Consider the following 22,009-nt stretch of genomic DNA (forward strand, 5'->3'; position numbering starts at 1 on the left):
TGGTTCTCTATCATCATTGACGTTTCCATCTCTCTCTCCCTTCCTCTCTGAAATAAATAAAAATATATTAAAAGAAAAGAATTAACTATACAATGGAGTCCTTCAAAATGCTCTGAAAGCCTGTCAATAAAGAAATTTGTTTAATTTAGCTTAATTCTTTTTCTTTTTTAAAAAAAATATATTTTATTGATTTTTTACAGAGAGGAAGGGAGAGGGATAGAGAGTTAGGAACATCGATGAGAGAGAAACATCGATCAGCTGCCTCCTGCACGCCCCCTACTGGGAATGTGACCGCAACCAAGGTACAAGCCCTTGACTAGAATCGAACCCGGGACCTTTCAGTCCGCAGGCCGACGCTCTATCCACTGAACCAAACTGGTTAGGGCTAGCTTAATTCTATTTCCCACAGAACACATTTAACTATACTTTATGTTATTACTATAGAGTTTCTTAACATGTAAACAAAATGGAGGGAGTAAGAATAAATAACTATTTTTTTAAAAAATATATTTTATTGATTTTTTACAGAGAGGAAGGGAGAGAGATAGAGAGTCAGAAACATCGATGAGAGAGAAACATCGATCAGCTGCCTCCTGCACATCTCCCACTGGGGATGTGCCTGCAACCCAGGTACATGCCCTTGACCGGAATCGAAACTGGGACCCTTCAGTCCGCAGGCCGACGCTCTATCCACTGAGCCAAACCGGTTTTGGCGAGAATAAATAACTATTATTATTATGTACTCCCCTCATGTAAAATGAAGGGTTGAATTATATGATTAGGACTACTATAGTTCCAAAAACTGTTAAAATATAGGGAAGAGGGGTGTAAGAGACTATTAATTTTACACAAATAGCATAAAAACAAAAGCTTCCATTTACGAGTGCCTACAGCATGTCAGACATAGTTCACCAGTATTTTATATAGTCTTCCATAGTATCCAAGTATGATGGAGTACACTGAATGCTGTCCTCAACTAGTCCAAGAAAAGTTACAATCTGACGATTTAAGCCAAGAGTACGACAGAGTGTGAATTACAGACACACAAAGGAATAAAGACTGAGCACTGAATAACAAGAAAATTTCTACGTACTCCACATATTCCCCATTCCCTCCCCGCAAAAAAAGCCAAAAGTGAAAAACATTTACCTTATCTGAACTCCTGAATACATATGATTATAGATATCATTGTCTTCTAGCACTCCATGTCCATTGTCATAAAAATAAACACCAACCTAAAATTAAAAAAAAAAAATTTTTTTTCATATGACAAAAGTATTTAATAAAACCATGATTTCCCATACAGGAATCCAAGACCATCTACCTGCTTGCCACTGTGTATCCTGTTTCTTCTCAGTACTGGAGTGCTGCCAGTTGTCACCCAGACTCCAGCCAGAGTATTACTATAAACTTCATTCTCTTCTATTACACCTTGTCCTTTCTCATGCTAAATAAAAGATACATTCATTACAATATCCATTTTGTATCAGCAAAATATAGTTTATAGTGTATTCCCCTCTTTAAAGACAGTTTTAACAAAATTTTAAAAAATTTTTGTTATCTAGGTAAGGAGGCAATGATAACATTTTTATGTAGCCTCTAAGTTAAGCTTCTAAAATGTTTATACTGTCCTTTATGTGGTTATATACTCTTAAATCTATTATAGTAAGAGTAGTAGCATGCAATTTTTTTTAGCAAAATCATTTATTTCATTCTAAGATATACAGCAAACTGAAGATCTCTCATTTAGTAAGTTAACAGTTATTTCACATTATCACTGGTAAAGTCACTTCAAAATGATAAGGTTTCAGGGTTGCTAAAATTTTTATTTTTAGCACATTAGAGACATGAATATTTCTACAACTGTAAATAAAAATTAGAGTCACAAAAAACGTTCACAAAGATCTTTCAGAAATTAGGATCCTATTATTTTCTTACTTGAACCTGTTGTAACAGTTTCAGATACCATGGTGACAAAGGACATACACAGGTTTTAAAATTTTGGGAGATGCTCAATTATATTACAACATAAATTCAAAAGAAAATTGGCCTTTTCAGAAGATAAAAATATTCAAGTTTAGTGATATTAGTATTTTCAGTGTTATTACTTTTGGAAAATTTCAGAGACTGATACAGTAGTCACAGTGACAAAATTCCAGTGCAACAAATATAACTCAAGACTGACAATTAGTTGTTACTTCATATTGCCAATTATAATAAAAATCTTTAATAGAAAGATATATTTCCTATGCCTAAATTTAGTCAGTTGATTAAATTTTATAGAACACTACACACACTATAAAATTAAAAGTCTTTTATATATACTGGCAGGGAGAAAAGTCTCATTCATTGTCTAAATATTAAAGACAGTTACAGATTCATACTCTAAAAGTTGGACTACCTCAAGCTAAACATAATTCTGCCCCATCGCCCCTACTCCTCTGGTTTTGATGTATGAAATTCTAGAACTGTATTCATTAACTTACCACATAAATCCCACCATGCTGGCCATCATGAATTTTGTTATGTCGAACAATTGGACAACTGTTTGTCCTAATCTGAATTCCTGCTAATGCATTTCCTATTTAAAAGTAAACGTTATAATATCAACATATCGAGCCTAGCGAAACATAGTAAAAGTTTTACATTCTGTAGTAGCTAACATTCTTACTAGAATTTTAGTAAAAGCACAACTCTGTGAAATACGTAATATTCAGAAAGATACTTATGGCCCATGAGTAATACAAGACAAAACTGAAGGAACTAAGTGTAAAAAAAATGCCAAGGATTGTAGGCATTATAAGTATAGTGGTTAAGGGTAGAGACAATTGGTTAGGCTGCATAGTTTTAAATCCCAGGAATTCTATCTACTTCCTGTGTGATTTTGAATAAGTCATTTAACATCTCTGTACCTTTGTTTCTTGATCACTAAATGGAGATATTTAATAGTATTTACTTCACAGGGTTGATGTGAATATTATATGACTTAATTTAGATAAGGTGCTCAGAATAGTGCCTGACACTGAGTAAACTTTATGTAAGTATTATCAGGTGTTAGCAAAGGAGAAAATCCAGGAACATATCAGTGTCTAGCACATAGACATCCAGTTTTAATGAGGATTAAGTATTTTCCCTTCCTAGTAGTACCAAAGTACCAAACTACCATAGAAATAATTTATTAATTATTAAACAATGGAATAATTTAAGGAAACTGTAGATACTCCTTGAATCTATTTATCTACCTTATTTATATTTTGATCCCTGGTATCTGGCATAGTGCCAGGTACATAGTAGGTATTTAGTAAATGTTTGTAGGTGAATAAATATCACAGAAAATCTTTAATGAGAATTTTAAAAACTGGATCAGTTCTACTTGGATAGTGTCAAACTGTTCCATTTTGCTAATGTGAGGAAGAGAACTCAAACTCTTAAAATTTTATAGAACAAAGCCACATGCTTACCATAAATGTCATTTCCTTCAATAAGGCCTCGTCCATCACCAAAGATGTAAACTCCCCCTTGATTTCCATTAAATATAGAATTCCCCCTATAATTACATGAAATAATAAAAATAAGAATCTATTCAGCAAGCTTACTTGTTTTATACAATTAATTGTAAGGTCACTCATGGTCATGTGACCTTGGAAAACTATTTAACTTCTATGATCTTGTTTCTTAATCCATCAAATGAAGTACTCAGACTAGATGATTTCTAAATTCCCTTCTAGTTCTAAGACCTAAAGCTTTGGAAAAGTCATCTAATATCTGAGACAAAATAGCATTCTTAAAAATTCCCCTTAAAACAGCTAACTCATTCAAAATAACTTTCATAAAACTGCTCTAGATGCATTTGTTGAATACTAACAAGAGGAAAACCCCATATTCTACTTTCAATGAAAACCAGTGGAAAATAAAATTTGACAAAAATATGTCATGGTCTTTAATCTACACTAATAAAAGACAAAGATGCTAATTGACCATACCTTCGCTACGCCCCAAGCCATGCCCACCAGCCAATCAGAGTGACTATATGCAAATTAACCCAACCAAGACGGGGGCCGGCAGCCACTGAGCTGGAGCAAGCAGGAGGCTTGGTTGCCCAGGTGATGGAGGAAGCCAAGCTTCCCGCCTGCCCTGAGCCAGCTGTGGCCTCCGCTCATGGCAACAAAGTTTCAATTATAGAAGACAAATAAATCCCAGATACCTGCTTTCAGCCAGCCTCCACTGGGAGCTTGGGTGGGTGGGGGCCGTGGCCAGCCTGCAAACAGCCATCAGCCCCTCACCCAGGATGGCCACACCCTCATGGGGTGAGGGTCCCCACAGGGGGCTTGGCCAGCCTGCAAACAGCCATTAGCCCCTCACCCAGGCTGGCCACATCCTCATGGGGTGAGGGTCCCCGCTGGGGGGCTAAGCCAGCCTGAAAACGGCCCTCAGCCCCTCACCCAGGATGGCCAGGCACCCCAGCAGGGACCCCCATCCTGAAGGGGCTGTGGCCAGCCTGCAAACAGCCATCAACCCCTCACCTAGGCTGGCCAGGCACTCCTATATAATAAAAGGGTAATGTGCAAATTGACCCTAACAGCAGAACGACTGGGAATGACTGGTCACTATGACACACACTGACCACTAGGGGGCAGATGCTCAATGCAGGAGCTGCCCCCTGGTGGTCAGTGCGCTCCCACAGGGGGAGCTCTGCTCAGCCACAAGCCAGGCTGATTGCTGCCAATACAGAGGTGGTGGTGGGAGCCTCTCCTGCCTCCTCAGCAGCGCTAAGGATGTCTGACTGCAGCTTAGGCCTGCTCCCGGCTGGCAAGTGGACATCCCCTGAGAGCTCCTGGGCTGCCAGAGGGATGTCTGACTGCCAGCTTAGGCCCAATCCCCAGGGAGCGGGCCTAAGCCAGCAGGTGATCATCCCCCGAGTGGTCCCAGACTGCGAGAGGGCACAGGTCGGGCTGACGTGCCCCCTCTCCCCCCGCCGTGAGTGCACAAATTTTTGTGCACTGGGCCTCTAGTTAAATTATAATAGCTCTGTACAACAGTCTTAACCCAATGCCATTAAGACTGGATCTATTGCCCTAGCTGGTTTGGCTCAGTGGTTGTAGTGTTGGCCCATGGACTGAAGGGTCCCAGGTTCAATTCTGGTGGTCAAGAGCACTTACTTTGGTTGCAGGCTCCATCCCTGGCCCCAGTCAGGGCATGTGCAGGAGGCAACCATTTGATGTTTCTCTCTCTCTCCACTCTCCCTTCCACTCTGTCTAAAAATCAATGGGAAAAATATCTTCGGATGAGGATTAACATAAGTAAGTAAGTAAATAAATAAATAAGACTGGATCTATTTGTTTCCTTACTGTGGCCAGAGGGAGTGGCAGAAACTATTAAAGAAAAGCGACAGGCCTGGCTGGCATGGCTCAATGGTTGAGTGTCAACCTATGAACCAGGAGTTTCACAGTTCGATTCCTGATCAGGACATATGCCCAGGTTGTGGGCTTGATCCAAAGCAAGAGGCAGCCGATCAATGATTCTCTCTCATCATTGATGTTTCTACCTATCTCTCCCTCACTGAAATCAATAAAAAAAGAAAAAAAGAAGAAAAAAGCGCGTCAGGTTTAAGTTTTTTTAATTATTCTTAGTCTCTCTGATCAAAATCTTTGAGATAATTAGTTTCCCAAGTTATTCTATTGGCTGACTCTTAAGAAAACCAACCAACCAACAACAACAAAAAATGCCTTGGCTGCTGTAGCTCAGTTGGTTGGGTATTGCCCTATGCACAAGGAGATTGTTGGCTCAATTTCTGTAGGGGGCGTGCAAGAGGCAGTTGATTAATGTTGAGCTTTCACATCGATGTTTCTCTCTCTACCCCCCCTTTCTCTAAAAATCAATAAACTATTCTTAAAAAAAAAAAAAGAGAGAGACAGGTCATTCTGGTTCTAAGAGAAGGCCACAGCCCTTTTTACTCATCTACAATGCATTGTGATGAATTTAAAGTTAAAATCACAGCATTTAGAACTGTTCAGAAAGTAATATCGTACATGGCTTAGATCACTAATAAAAAGTGAACAGGACACACGCAAAAAATAAATGCAACAGCTATGCTCATTCAGATGTACAGACTTTTACTAGGAAAAGTTATTGTATAGTAGTCAGGTGTCTAGGAAAAACATTAAGAGTTAAAGTTAAGTATCTTGATTAAAAAAAAATATTTTTATTGATTTCAGGGAGGAAGGGGGAAGGAGAGAGAGATAGAAACATCAATGATGAGAGAGAATCATTGATTGGCTGCCTCCTGCATGCCCCACACTGGGGATCGAGCCCGCAACCCAGGTATGTGCCCTTGGCTGGAATCAAACCTGAGACCCTTCAGTCCGCAGGCTGACGCTCTATCCACTGAGCCAAACCGGCTAGGGCTCTTGACTTTTCTTACAAAACAAAGTAAAAAAGTAATTTCCATTTATAATACATATAAATACCTTATCGTTGGGTCACTATTTGAGGTAATCCATACACCTGCAAAGTTGTTTGCATAGATTTTATTCTCTATGAATTGTCCTCTTCCTTTTTCGTGGACATATATTCCTCCAGTCTGCCCATGATGAATTTCACATCGAACCACTGTGGGGTTAGCATAGGCTTTTACTTCAAAGCCTGCTATCCTGTTTCTGTGTATGTTGCAACTTTCAAAGTAACCCTGAAGAAATACAGAAATTAAACCTGTAGGTAAGGCTAGTTTCCTAGAAGAAAAATTTAAAAAAAAACCCCACATTTTTAAATGTACATGTCAAAATTAAGTATCAGAGATGTTCAAGAGTAGGAATAAAACAAAGATATTCACTAAATTTCAAATGATACACATGGAAGGAAATATTTTAATTTCAGTACAACAGAACTACAAATACTCTAATTAGTCTGAATATATTCAATGCCAGGAAAGAAAAATAGGTAAGTATGCATTTCCTTCAACAAAAGATTTACAAGTATTGAAGACACTAAGACCTTGTAGCCTTAAAAATGTCACAAGAAACCAACTTCTAAAAAGTTGACCTAGAGACAACCAAGATGGTGGCATAGGTAAACACCTGAATTTGCTGCCGTGCACAACCACATTAAAACTACAACTAAAAGACAAAATGAATATCATCCAGAACCACAGGAAGGCTGGCTGAGTGGAAATTCTACAACTAGAAGGAAAGAGAAAAGCGCATTGAGTCTGGGAGGAGGTGCAGAGGTGTGGAAGTGTGGAGCTACCGAGGCGAGTGTGAAAGGGGCTGGCAGTTGGGTAATGCTGTTGTCTTTTGCAATCGGGAGGGAGATAAAAGCTCCGGACTGCTCTGAACTCCAGTTCCAGGTGAGAATTTGGGGACCCAGACTCATACGGAGAGAAACTGGACTGTCTGGCATCAGGTCGGAACGTGAGGGCAGCTTTCTCACAGAGGTGCTTGTAGCGTTTATTGTTCCTGCATGGGGCGCAGGACACAGTCCCCAGGACCTCTCCTAGGCAGAGCAGACTGGCAGCCATTGCTGTTTGCTCCTCCCTGGTGATTCCGAGACCCTGCCCCACCCAATTTACAACCCCACCCAAGCTGTGCGCAGAGACTTTTGCATACTAATGGCCTGGCCTTTCTCTGCCTAAAAACCTGTCAAACTGTAGCTGGGTCAGAAAACTCCAGAGCTTCCAAAAGAAGGCCTAAGGCTCGTCAGCAGCCTGCATTACTTCATAGCTGCACTTCATCTGGGCACCTCCAAACCCCAAACAAAGAGGAGGACTCTGCAGATCTCTCTGTAGCTCCTGCTGGATGGCCTCAGGCAGTGGCTGACTTTGCACTTCCTTGGAGATCCAAGAGTCAGTCTACCCAGTGGTCAGAGTGTTACCATCCCGATTACAACTCTTCACATCCATAAGACCCACACTCAGGGGGCAGACTCAGTGGGAGCCAAAGCCCCACTGAAGCAAGTCCTGCCTCATAAGGGTGTCTCCAGCACAGAAGTTCTCCCACTCTAGACACAACTGGTCCTCACAGCCAATTGGCCTGGAGGTCAATTCCTCCCAGTGATACCAACAGCAATCAAGGCTTAACTACAACAAGACTGTGCACACAGCCCACAAAGGGGTGCACCAAGAGTGTCCACCTCAGTAATTAGGGAGGCTGAGCCACTGGGCCCTATAGGACACCTAGCACACAAAACCACTCTATCAACACAGGGAAGCAGCCAAAACGCGGAGACAAAGAAACAGGTCACAAATGAAAGAAATGGAGGAAAGCAAACTACTGGATATAGAGTTCAAAACCATGGTTATAAGGTTACTCAAGAATCTTCTAGAAACCTCCGAGAAATATAATGAGACACTCAAGGATATGAAAAAGGACCAATTAGAAATTAAGCATACACTGACTGAAATAAAGAATAATATACAGAGATCCAACAGCATACTAGAGGATCCCAAGTATCAAGTCAAAGATTTGAAATACGAAGAAGCAAAAAATACCCAACTGGAAAAGCAAAAGGAAAAAAGAATACAAAAATATGAAGATAGTGCAAGGAGCCTCTGGGACAACTTCAAGCAGACCAACATCCGAATTATAGGGGTGCCAGAAGAAGAGAGAGAGCAAGCTATTGAAAACCTATTTGGAGAAATAATGACAGAAAACTTCCCCTACTTGGTGAAAGAAATAGACTTACAAGTCCAAGAAGTGCAGAGAACCCCAAACAAAAGGAATCCAAAGAGGACCACACCAAGACACATCATAATTAAAATGCCAAGGGCAAAAGACAAACAGAGAATATTAAAAGCAGCAAGAGAAAAACAATTAGTTACCTACAAGGGAGTACCCATACGACTGTCAGCTGATTTCTCAATAGAAACTATGCAGGCCAGAAGGGAGTGGCAAGAAATACTAAAAGTGATGAACAGCAAGAACCTACAACCAAGATTACTCTACCCACCAAAGCTATCATTTAGAATTGAAGGTCAGATAAAGAGCTTCACAGATAAGAACAAGCTAAAGGAGTTCATCACCACCAAACCAGTATTATATGAAATGCTGAAGGGTATTCTTTAAGAAGAGGAAGAAGAAAAAGTAAAGATAAAAATTATGAACAACAAAGTGACAACAAATACATATCTATCAACAAGTGAATCTAAAAATCAAGTGAATAAAAAATCTGACAAACAGAATAAACTGGTGAATAGAATAGAATCAGAGGCATAGAAAGGGAGTGGACTGACAATTCTCAGGGGGAAGGGAGTGTGGGGGGTGTGGGAAGAGACTGGACAAAAACTGTACACCTATGGATGAGGACAGGGGGTGGGGGATGGGTAAGGGCAGGAGGTGGGGTGGGAACCAGGTGGAGGGGAGCTTTGGGGGGGAAAAAAGAGGAACTGTAATAGTCTGAATAAAGATTTATTAAAAAAAAAAAAAAAAGTTGATCTAAGGATATAATCAGAGCCTACAGAAAAAGACACACAAAGTAATTTTCATCCTAGCCTCATAATAGTAAACTAGCTAAATAAAATGTTTTTGAAGATTTATGCTCAAGGTATACACACTATCACGTTAAATGAAAAGAACAGTATATGCTTCAAGGTAGTATACATTAAATATGATCTGAATTTTACTAAAGAAAAATAACCTGAAGGATTAAACAAAAACATGAAGGTATGACCATTTGAGTAGTGATATTATCAATGATATTTGTATCCTTTATAACTGCTCTGAATTTCTTAAATTTTCTACAATGGATGTTTTACTTATTCTGTAATGAGAATAAGAGTACTCTAACACTGCCCTGGCCTGTTTGGTTCTGTGGACAGTACATTGGCCTGTGCACAAAAGGGTCCTGGGTTCGATTCTGGTCAAGGGCACAAACCTCGGTTGCAGGCTCCTCCCCGGCTGGGCTCTGGTTAGAGCATGTGCAGGAGGCAACCAATAGATGTGTTTGTCTCACATCAATGTTTCTCTCTAGTCTTTCCCTTTCTCTTCTACTCTCTCTAAAATCAATGGAAAAATATCCTCGGGTGAGGATTTTAAAAAAAAGTACTCTAATACTGATATCTTAAATTCTAAGACTCAATCAATATTGAATATTACAAAAAAATAAGACTTATAAGATGGCATATCTAAAAAGCCATTTTATTTCCCTTGTCTATCCCTTCAAAAACTGAATGTGTTCATGCTTGTTTTGGCAGCACATATACTAAAACTGGAATACAGAGATTAGCATAGCCCCTGAATAATGATTATACAGAAATTTGTTAAAAGTTCCATATTTTGTGCAGTGCCCCGATGTCTTCACACCCTTTGATTAGCTCAGAAGAAATAATGTGTGGCACTCAATAGCAAAATTGTGACATTTTACCACACACATACACTAAACGTGCTCCCTTTTGTTAAATTCCCTTTAGCACTAAGTATTTTTTTATGCTACCTTCCATGTATTGGCCTGTACTGTTTCTATATTTGTCATATCCATTTGTACCTGATCAAAAACTTCTGAAGAGAACTATCCAACTATACAAAACATTACAAACACACAACAAGCACTCAAGTAGGATGTGACAAACTTTTTGGCATAGAAATCTAGAAGAGTTTAAAACAGGATGTAATTTTGAATACTGTAGTACAATACATATTTAATACTTTAAAAACATGGGACCTTTGAACATAACATTCAGAAGTAGCTTTCAGGTTTCATTTTACAGAGATAAAGTGTAAATTATTTTAATTTACCACTTTATATTTGGATTATAATTTTTTTTTTAAATTGAGGGTTACATAAAAAAATAGCTTCTTTAAATATAAAAAAGTTTTTTCTTCTTTGATTTTACACCTAATAAATGTTCACTGGGTGAAGATACAGACTATTATGGCAAAAGTGAGCATCAAAGAAATAAAACCAAATTTAAAAAGAGGCTAAACTAAAATAACTTAATGTTCTATTGAAACAAACATTTTTCTGATGTTTTTATCACTGAGAAGGGAGCTCAATTAGTCTCTCAGTCTCTCTCTGCCTAGAGTTAAAATGACTTACCTGATTAGTAAACCTGTGAAATAATAAACTGGGTATGCTCAATTCAGCTTCACCCTTTTCCTCATGGAAGAGAGAAGGTAGTATGCCTTCTGCTACTACTCACAAACACTGCCTATGACTAAGTGGGTAAGCCTGTTTAATTTTGGGGTTCAGTTAAACAGACCCAATTTGGTTTTCATTCTAAGCATATCTTCCAATTTAACTTTTAAGAGCAATAAAGATAATATTTCAGCCTACTCTTGCTACTTCATGGCTTTATTTCTTAATTTGTTAATGTAGCAGGTAAAGGTATGCTATTTTTAAAAAAAACATATTTTTGATTTGAGAGAGGAAGGGAGAGGGAGAGAGAAAAACATTAACGACAGAGAATCACTGATTGGCTGCTTCCTGCAGGCCCCACACTGGGGATCAAGCCCGCAACCCGGGCATGTGCCCTGACGGGGAATTGAACTGTGACCTCCTGGTTCATAGGTAAATGCTCAACCACTGAGCCACGGCAGCTGGGTAGGGAAAGGTATGCTATTTATTGGGCTTCCATGAAGATTCCAATAGCAGGCTACTGTCATGTACTGGCTATCCTAGTTAGACATACAGTAATACTACAAGGATGCTTTGTTGTATATTTACTAAAAAGTATTCAAATGTGGGAAAGCTCTTTCTCTGTTTCCTTTAGGCTTTAATTTTGTACAATGAGAGAGTCAACTAGATTCACAAGTTTATTTAGGCAAACAGCAAACCACTCTCTTTATTTTCCCTCACCCAGAGGCCTATACTTTAAATTCTTTCAGCTACCTCCATTTTTTTTTTTTTTTTTTTGGTTAATCCTCACCCAAGGATATTTTTCCATTGATGTTTAGGCAGAGTGGAAGAGAGAGGGGAAGACACAGAGAAACATCGATGTGATCTGAGAAACACATCGATTAGTTGCTTCCTGCACATGCCCCAACCAGGGCCTGGGACAGGGAGGAGCCTGAAACCGAGGTATGAGCCCTTCATTGAAACTGAACCTGGGACCCTTTGGTCTGCACGATGACACTCTATCTACTGAGCCAAACTGGCTAGTGCAATCTAGCATTATATTTTTAAGTAAAGATTTGTATTGCTGTATCTTGAGTTTTCAGTATTAGGTATTATTTACTGGCTTCCTATTATGGAAGATGAGAATTTAACTTTCCTACATTTCTATCGCTCATCACAAACATCCATATGCTCTTCCAATGTAGTTATATCATAATTTGGTTAGATTAGTGTGCTAGTCAGAGCTGAGCTGTCAAGTATAACTATATATTCTTTGCTGCACAACTCTTTATTTTCCCTGTAGTAGTAATTTTGTTCTTCTTTGCTTAGCTCTTTAGTGATAATCTATCTTAAACTTGCTACCAGTTAAATTACCTAACATATATACATTCCACATTAGGTTTACCAACTTATCTTCCTAAATACCAGCAGGTTTTATAACCTGCTCTAATGTGGACTGGTTGCCCTGGTAATAGGCACAAGGTCACTTACCATATTTAATTTATTTTTATTTTATTTATTGATATGAGAGAGAGAGAGAGAGAGAGAGAGAGACAGACAGACAGACAGAGACAGAGAGAGAGATGGATTTGTAGTTCCACTCATTTATGCATTCATTGGTTGATTCTTGTATGTGCCCTGACCTAGGATCAAACCCGCAACCTTGGCATATCGGGATCATGCTCTAACCAACTGAGCTACCCGGTCAGGGCCATATTTAATTTAGATTATGGTTAAAAATGTCCCCTACATCTATCAACAATGGAGTTTGTAATCTCTATCTATTGTTTTAGGGTAACTTTCAAGAAAAGCAGCAAAAAACCGTTTTTTTTTTCATGTCTTAAAACCATAAGCCTCTACTATAACTGTGACTTTATTACATTCAGAAAGAACCACTGGTTGACTTATAGTTTTATAATTTTACAAGGAAACCTATCTCATTATTATTCTGGGTTAAAGGGCTCAGTTAATGTAATTATGCTTTAAAATACATTTTAATGAAATGCATGTGTTTTGTTAAGAGATGCCTTTAGTGCAAAATGGTCTAATAATACAGACTATAGGTAGAATTTAAATACAAGTCACAAAAGCTCCAATATTTATGCATAACTCCAAAGGCATGAACATTTTACCCCATTTATAATGTGATTTACTGCCCTACCAGAAGATACCAGATTACTAATAGTTTATTCTATATTTAAAATAAAAGCTCATAAACTTCTAGGCAAAAGCAATTCTAAATTTCTGCCAGATACATTAGTGCAAATTATCATCCTATCAATTTAAAAACTTAACATTGATATAAAAATAAAAGATGAGACTAAAGACTTATTTAAAATTTTTTTGAAATGAAATATTCTTTATTAAATATAAAGTAAAGGCACTCAAGTATTTCTCTTTAAAATTCTCCAAACCCACTGCCCAAAAGAACAAAAAGGAGAAAAAATATGCTATTTTCATTGAAATAAACTTCTATAACTTCAAACTATAATCTATAAAATACCTGCCAAATACTATGAAATCTGGATAAGTAAGAGCAGGGTGCTGAGAGCACAAATGTTACCTTAAAGATTCAGCAAGGTAGTTTCTCCTAAATAACTGAAGGTTCTAATATGATCTACTAAAGTGATGGTATCTAGTGGGGCATGAATAGAACACAGGAGAAGAGGAAACAGAGTAATATTTTCATAGAAATAACTTCAGGCATAAGAGTTAAATCTGAAGAAAACACTACATTATGTGTAATTTCTGTCATATAAAACTTAAGTTTCCTATCTAAGGAAGAATATCCAAAGCAAAGTGAGAGGAGAAGGGAAAGGATGGCCAGATTTCAACACAGAGAATCTGTCATGACTTAAATTCATAAACTTAGAATAACTGTCTCAAAAAGTTTATTATTTTTATTGATTTCAGAGAGGAAGGGAGAGGGAGAAACATCAATAATGAAAGAAAATCATTGATCAGCGGTCTCTGCATGCCCCCTACTGGGGATCAAGCCTGCAACCCAGGCATGTGCCCTGACTGGGAACTGAACTGTGACCTCCTGGTTCATAGGTTGACACTCAACCACTGAGCCATGCTGACCAGGCTGCCTCAAAAAATTTATATCAATATGGCATCATTATGGCATTTTAATGTTATTGAACAAAAATAACACTCTGCAATGGATTTAATATTAAACAAAGATAATTGGGGAACTGTGAACATTATTTTTAGCAGTGAGATTGGCATTGTGGTTATGTGAAAGACAGAAAAAAGAAAGAATCCCTAGTTTTAAAGATATATGTGGAAATATTTACAGATGGGATAATGATGTCAGGATTTACTTCAAAATAAATCAGAGAATAAAGAAGAGAGTAAGGAGTGAGCAAAGAGGTATAGATTAAACAGAGATGGCCATGAATTGATAGTTGTTGAAGGTGGAGGTGGGTATATGGAGATTAATTATACCATTCTTTCTGGTTTTATGTATGTTAGAAAGATTCCATAAAATAAAAATACATTAAAAAATTAGAGATAAAAACCAACTGAAAAGAAAACAGAAAAAGAGACAAAATTATGGAGATAATAAAGAATACAGATTTGAAGAAATCACACAAAACTTAAGGTAAAAGAACACAGGAATATAGATAATAGAAGATAGCTAAGTTTCTAAAGAAAAGAACATATGAACAGAGAAACAGTACAACTAAAACACAACATTAACAACAACAAAACCCATATCTGGATACTGAAGCAGAAAAGCAAATCTCCACCAGAAAGGGAAAACACCCCCTCCAAAAACCTTGGGCTTCTCTGCCACACTCAATGTTAGAAATATAAAAATGACTACAGAATTCAGAGGGAAAGAAAGTACAGGTATAATAAAAACTAAACACTCAGCCAAGTTAAAAGTTAATGGATAGGCCACTTTCAAGTGGCAAGAATTTAAGGCTACAATACCAGAAATTGTTAAAAAATAAAAAACGGCTAGTTCTAGCTGATTTGGCTAAGTGGATAGAGCAGTGGTCGACAAACTCATTAGTCAACAGAGCCAAATATCAACAGTACAATGATTGAAATTTCTTTTGAGAGCCAAATTTTTTAAACTTAAACTATATAGGTAGGCACATTGTTATTAACTTAATTAGGGTACTCCTAAGCTGGCCTTTGCTAAAAACGTCCTCAATCTGAGGGGTCGACCTCAGCGAACGTACCCCCACTTCTTCAAAATAGACTTGCCCAGGCCGAAAACCGACTTCTGTGCATGGACCACGAAGTTTCAATTGCACTGTATGTGCGCGCCCGCACGTGGTATTTTGTGGAAGAGCCACACTCAAGGGGCCAAAGAGCTGCATGTGGCTCGGGAGCCGTGGTTTGCCGACCACTGGGATAGAGCACTGACCTGCAGACTGAAGGGTCCTGGGTTGGATTCTGGTCAAGGGCACATGCCCGGGTTTTGGGCTCAATCCCCAGTAGGGGTCATGCAGGAGGCAGCTCATCAATGATTCTTTCTCATCATTGATGTTTCTCTCTCTCCTTCTCCTTTCCTCTCTGAAATCAATACAAACATCTAATCTAATAATAGACAAACAGGGTAATTGACCATACCTTCGCTACGCCTCCCATTGGCTAATCAGCGAGATATGCAAATTAACCGCCAACAAAGATGGCAGTTAATTTGCATATGCTGCTCCAGCAAAGGCACTGAAGGCGGCTCCGGCTGGAGCAGCGAAGGCGCTGAAGGCGGCTCTGGCCAGAGCGAAGGCCTGGGTGCCGAGTGCCGGAGGAAAACCGGTGCTGGCAGCCAGGGGAAGGGAAGGCCTATTGCACGAATCTTTTCGTGCAACAGGCTTCTAGTATTAAAAATAAAATAAAATAAAATAAAAAACGGCTAGATGACAAAGCTCAGTCATTCCAAGAATAAATCAAAATAAAAAATTCAGGAATGGAGAAACTGATTCAAGGTCTTAAGATAAATAAATATAGAGTAAACATAGAGCCATAAGTATAAATGTTATAAACCTTTACAGAAGACAAATGAGAATATAAATAATGGGGTAGAGATAGGTTAAAATATAAGTATGTTGCCGAAACCGGTTTGGCTCAGTGGATAGAGCGTCGGCCTGCGGACTGAAGGGTCCCGGGTTCGATTCCGGTCAAGGGCATGTACCTGGGTTGCGGGCACATCCCCAGTGGGAGATGTGCAGGAGGCAGCTGATCGATGTTTCTCTCTCATCGATGTTTCTAACTCTCTATCTCTCTCCCTTCCTCTCTGTAAAAAATCAATAAAATATATTAAAAAAAAAATATATAAGTATGTTTACTTCCCCATTTTTCATAGGGGGAGTTCATACTTTACTCCAAAGTTTAAACATGTAGTTAATAATGATAAACTCTGGAGTCTTCCCTTTTGAAATCCTAGAGGCGGTTTTTACAAAAAGATTAATTTCTTTAAAATTAAAAAGTTTTGAAAATCTTTTATGATTCATTCTTATAAGTACAGAAATTTAAATCCTAATTATGTTATAGATAAAAACAATTTCAGAGAGTAAAAATATAAGTATAATTAAATAACATATTTAAAGATAGAGGACAACACAAAAACTAGTTTAAATGTCTATTCTGATGTTCTTTGAAGTTCTATAGAAACAAAGTCAAATTTTAAAAAGGTTATCTTTAGTGATGTCCTACCAATCATAGGGTGCAATACAGAGAAAACAGCCTTAAGAATATAGTTAAGTCCTTACTGCAATTTTAAGCAAGATGACATATAAAGAAACCAATTTAACTACTGGCTGACATAAGCAAGAGTTAAGTTCCAACAGCATATTTCTGGTTACAAAAACATCATCAAATTTCTAAATTAAGACACAAAACACTTACTTTAGACATTGAAGTAAATGTGAGCTATACATACATTTAAAAAAGATTAATAAAAATAAGATGATTATTTCCCAACCTGCTTATTCCAGTTTAGAGTCACAGGTGGCCAGAGCCTATCTGCAGCTCATGGAGCAAGGAAGAACCAAACCTGGACAGGATGCCCTTCCACCTTAGGGCACACTCACGATTTAGACACCGATTAACCTAATATGCACATCTTTGGGACATGGGAGGAAAACCAGAGCACTAGGAGAAAACCCATGCAAATATGGGGAGAACATGCAAACTCCACACAGACAGTGGCCCTAGCCTGGAATCTCCCTTGCCCCCTCATCAACATTACAACAAAACAACATTATGCGAGGACCTGCCATATCCTTGGAATAGAAGAACATTCTATCAAAGGATTTTAAAGGATTGTATCACAATACTAAAACACACAACAGACCCAACATATACTTACTTTATTTTGACCCTTTCCTTACAAATCTGTATTATCTTAACAAATCTCTTCATTAATCCTTAATGGGAATATCTATCTGTAGCACTGCCTAGAATTGTTTAAAAACAGTTATAAAAATTTCAAACCCAAATTTATAAAAAATAATCTGTATGGGGGTGTGTGATGATGAATAAATGATGACGATGAACTTTAGTAAGTAAACATCATCATAGGTCTTTTAAAAATGAGGAAATTTATCCAGGTTAAAATTATCTTGGTACCTCAAATCATTTGTGAATGAGACCAGGGGCACGCATAAATATGGTACTTGAATAGTATGTAACTCTGGGGCAGTCTAAAGGCAACAAAGGCAAATAAATACTAGCATAGTATAGTTCCATTACAAAATAAGAGACCATTTAGGAACTATAACCAATGCAGGCCTCTAAGGGAGGGCAGATTCTCAAGATTCTTATGTTTTGACATCCTCTAAACCTTTGCTCAAATCCCCCAATTCCCACATCCTTGGAGAAAACAGTGTAATTTGCAACACAATGTTAGTTTCTTTATTCTAGCTGGAAAGGGCTAGTGGTCATCTCCACTCTGCTTTTTTATCAACAGGTCCATGCTACAACCCAAGTTGTAAGTGAACTGTTTCTCTAAGATTACAGTTACCCCACAAATGATGACGAACTGAATGGTCTGAAACCATTTACCAGCAGTTCAAATCAGAACTTGATAAAAGGGTAACTTCTTATAGTCTAGTTCAGTTTTAAAAAGAGTTCTGCATTAGAGTTTTAGGTACAAATGATGAAAATAAAAAATTTCCTTCATTAACTGATAATTTGTGTAAGTGCATCCAATGTTCCCAAGTTGCTTGACTAATCTATACTAATAAAAGGGTAATATGCTAATTAGACCAGGCGTCTTCTGGACATCCATCTGGATGTCCTTCCAGACAAAGCTACGGTGGCGGGGGCCGAGGCAGAGGTGGTTAGGGGCGACTAGGCCAGCAGAGGAGGGCAGTTAGGGGTGACCAGGTCGGCAGGGGAGAGCAGTTAGGGGTGATCAGGCAGGCAGGGGAGGGCAGTTAGTGGTGATCAGGCAGACAGGCAGGTGAGCAGTTAGGAGCCAGTGGTCCCAGATTGCAAGAGGGTGCAGGCCGGGCTAAGGACCCCCCTTCCCCCTCCCCCTGTGCATGAATATTGTGCACCAGGCCTCTAGTACTATATAACAGAAACAAAACTTCACCATAATCCTATGTATCATCATGTCACCACCCACTCCTCTCCCATTTCATAAAAAATGTTGCCAATGATGTAAGTAGGATTTGAAAATTACCTCAATGAAAATTAGACACTAAATGAAAAGAATATCCAACAGACATCCAAGAACATTATTTTGAAATTGTAGCCTAAGAGAGCTCAAAAAGGCTGTCCCTAGAAAATTGTGTAAAATGACATAGTAGTATTTAAAACATATTATCCATAGAGCTGCCTAATTAACTGCTGCATAACAATATTATAGCTAATATTTTATTATCACTACATCTCTAACTAACATTCTGCCAGTTAAAAATTTTTTAAGAGTAAAATGGAAGTCAAATTAATAATGTAACCATTACTTCTCAAAGTATAGTCGATAAACAACCTGTATTAAACTCACTTATGATGCTTATTAAAAATGCATATACTGGGTCTGATCCTTGAAAATTCTGATTTATAATATATGGATGATTTTTCTGCACACTTACATTTCAGAACTACTGGATTAGACATGAATCCTCTCAAATGTCACATCAATTCCCTAAGGACTCCATCTTTTCTACATGATTATACTGTGAGAACCATAAATTTATAGAATATTGTATATTGATTTTAAAATATAATGTTGAAATTGCTTTTAAACCTATACCATATGATAGAAACAAATAATTTGGTGGTTACAAAATCTTGAAACCTATTTGAAATCTAACTAATATGAGGTCAGCATTTCTATTAAAAACGTTCTTACCATGCCATGATCAAATGTGAACACACCAACATCACGTCCATGATGAATATGATTCCGTCTAATAATTGGGTTTCCATGATTTTTAACCCATATCCCAGCCAAAGCATTATTGGAAATTTCATTATCTTCATATATTCCCTACAACAAATAATCAGAAATAAACATTAGTAAAACTTGAAAAAATATTTTAAAAGAATAAAACGACAAAGTTAAAAAAATACCTGTGCATGATCTGTTATATAAAGTCCAACATTTTCACAGTCGCTGATATTACAGTGCTTGATAGTAGGACATGCTCCTTGACCACTAACACATACTGCAGAGCCAACTGTAAGAAAAATACTTTATTTAAAAACCTATTGGGCCACAACACAGAGACTCATTTTATAACAAAATATAAAGAAACACTAACCTGTACATGTACTTCTGATGATACAGTGATCAATAATAGGACTACAATTTACTGTAATCTCCAAGCAGTGGTGTGCATTGTGGTGTTGAGCAGATTTGTCATCAGGGTTAAACTGCAAAGTAGAAATTTTGTTAAACAACCACTGCTTTAATAATTTCAACATATTATTTTAAATCTTAAAATTTCTTACCCTTATTGTCATATATCCAACATAAGCATCCTCAGAACCTTCCATAAAAACAAAGGTTGAATCTCTAGTGTTTTCAATTATAACTTTGTCTGCTACTTTTCCAGGTGCTGTGGAGAAGATATTTAAAGCATATTACCTTTATCAGACAGATAAAATAGAAATTTAAAAATAACTTTAAAAAAATACACTTTAAAAATACAGTAATACTTTGCTACAAAACTAGTAATATAGAACATTTTTATTGTTTTAAGTTGGGTATTTTTTGGAGGAAGAACTTTTAAAAGTTATTACTTTTAAATACTGAGAAGAGAGGACTAATACTCATTTAATTGATAACTATATTTCACTGGCCTTTACCACAGGCAGTAATATTTAATGTAGATATTATTTGAGTATCATATTGAAATCCATATATAATACTTCTAAGAAGGTTCAACTGCAAATAGTATTTAATATCCAAAAGAAACCTCTTTATTGACATTTATTTCCCAAACTGGCCTTAATTTGGAAAGTAATAAAAATCTATAGGCAGAAATTTTCTACACCCTCCCTCCTCACTTTTCTTCATGGTGGAAATGGGGGAGGAAAGCAGAAAGGGTAGTCAATGCAAACTTTATTAACAAGTAATAATTATTAGCCATCTTAAAATGGTCTATGTACTATATCCTTAAAAAATCAGAGAGCGCCCAGCTGGTGTGGCTCAGTGGTTGAACACTGACCTATGAACCAGAAGGTCACGGTTTGATTCCTGGTCAGGTCACATGCCCAGGTTGCGGGCTTGATCCCCAGTGTGGGGTGTGCAGGAGGCAGCCGATCAATGGTTCTCTCTCATTATTGATGTTTCTCTCTCTCTCCCTCCTCCCCCTCCCCTCTCCCATCCTATTCCTTCCTCCCTTAAAAAAAAAAAGCATAAATCTTCAAATGACTGATCAGTGCTCAATAAATATTTTATTACATTTATTCTTAGAAACTTGAGCATAAAAGCAGCTTTTATATAGCCCAAAAATATTTAAGATAAAGCTAACAAACATTTTTTCTTTCCTTAATGATTAACTAAGGCAGTTGGATAAAGTAGTGACCAAGAAACATACACATTTAAAAAATATATATTTTTATTGATTTCAGAGAGGGAGAGGGAGGGAGAGAGATTTGAAACATCAATGATGAGAGAATTACTGATTGGCTGCCTCCTACACGCCCTACATTGGGGATCAAGTCCACAACCCAGGCATATGCCCTGACTGGGAATAAAATCGTGACCTCCTGGGGTTCATAGGTCCATGCTCAACCACTGAGCCATGCCAGCTGGGTGAGAAATATATACATCTTAAAAAGAAATAAGACACATCCACAATTTCTGAATTCTCATGTTTTCATTTCTATCACATAAAATATGCATATTTAATTCTTATTCTTTCCTACCATTAAGGTATTATCAAAGTTACCTAAATTTTTTAAGTCACTAGCATTTTATAAACCCATTATGTAAGTAAAATTGGTAAAATTCTAATAAAAATGCATTTTAAAATACCTGCACCAATCATGGTGATTGGAGATTCAATATATATCCATTCATCAGTATATATTCCAGAATGAACAAAGATAAGTCCATCAAAATGAGCTTCTTGTACCCCACCAAGGGCATCTTCAATTGTATCATAATACTAGAAAAAAATAAAAGTGTCAATATAGAACTGAAAAATTACTATTTTAAATCCCATAAAAATACAGATCAAACATACCAACATATTTTCTCTTCCTTTATATCTTGCAGGGTTACTGTAGAAATGTTCAGCAAATCCTGGCTTTACATGTGCACCTTTATACTTAATGTCAAAAAAAAAAAAAAAAGAAAAGACATTACATTTTAAACTAATTTAGAACTGTATGAATATTTTAAATTAAATATATAAAAAAATCAATTATTTCAACTAATTTTCTGTTGCATAGTGTGATGTAAAAGGTGTTTCAGATTTTACATTATTCAGTACTATCCAGTAAGAAAGGACAAGGATTCTCAATTTCAGCACTACTAATACTTTGG

General features: G+C 37.4%; 1 protein-coding gene and 1 pseudogene across 3 annotated transcripts in view; one reads left to right on the top strand and one right to left on the bottom strand.

Moving 5' to 3' along the window:
- FBXO11 (F-box protein 11) overlaps positions 1-22,009 on the bottom strand; it is a 90,987-nt gene that overhangs the window by 6,676 nt on the left and 62,302 nt on the right. For all 3 annotated transcript variants that reach the window (XM_070429169.1, XM_070429168.1, XM_070429167.1), the window contains exons 6-16: positions 21,708-21,791; positions 21,497-21,629; positions 19,966-20,072; positions 19,776-19,887; positions 19,585-19,691; positions 19,364-19,501; positions 6,468-6,685; positions 3,462-3,547; positions 2,487-2,581; positions 1,325-1,447; positions 1,150-1,235 (exon numbers count right to left, since the gene is read on the bottom strand). In XM_070429169.1, the coding sequence (XP_070285270.1) occupies positions 1,150-1,235; positions 1,325-1,447; positions 2,487-2,581; positions 3,462-3,547; positions 6,468-6,685; positions 19,364-19,501; positions 19,585-19,691; positions 19,776-19,887; positions 19,966-20,072; positions 21,497-21,629; positions 21,708-21,791 (1,289 nt within the window). The remainder of the gene's footprint in view (positions 1-1,149; positions 1,236-1,324; positions 1,448-2,486; positions 2,582-3,461; positions 3,548-6,467; positions 6,686-19,363; positions 19,502-19,584; positions 19,692-19,775; positions 19,888-19,965; positions 20,073-21,496; positions 21,630-21,707; positions 21,792-22,009) is intronic.
- On the top strand, positions 10,168-10,268 carry LOC139020213 (U6 spliceosomal RNA; annotated as a pseudogene).

This window comes from Myotis yumanensis, unplaced genomic scaffold, assembly GCF_028538775.1.
Source record: "Myotis yumanensis isolate MYYU_CA2020_CCGP unplaced genomic scaffold, mMyoYum1.0.hap1 SCAF_11, whole genome shotgun sequence".
NCBI classification, from domain to species: domain Eukaryota; kingdom Metazoa; phylum Chordata; class Mammalia; order Chiroptera; family Vespertilionidae; genus Myotis; species Myotis yumanensis.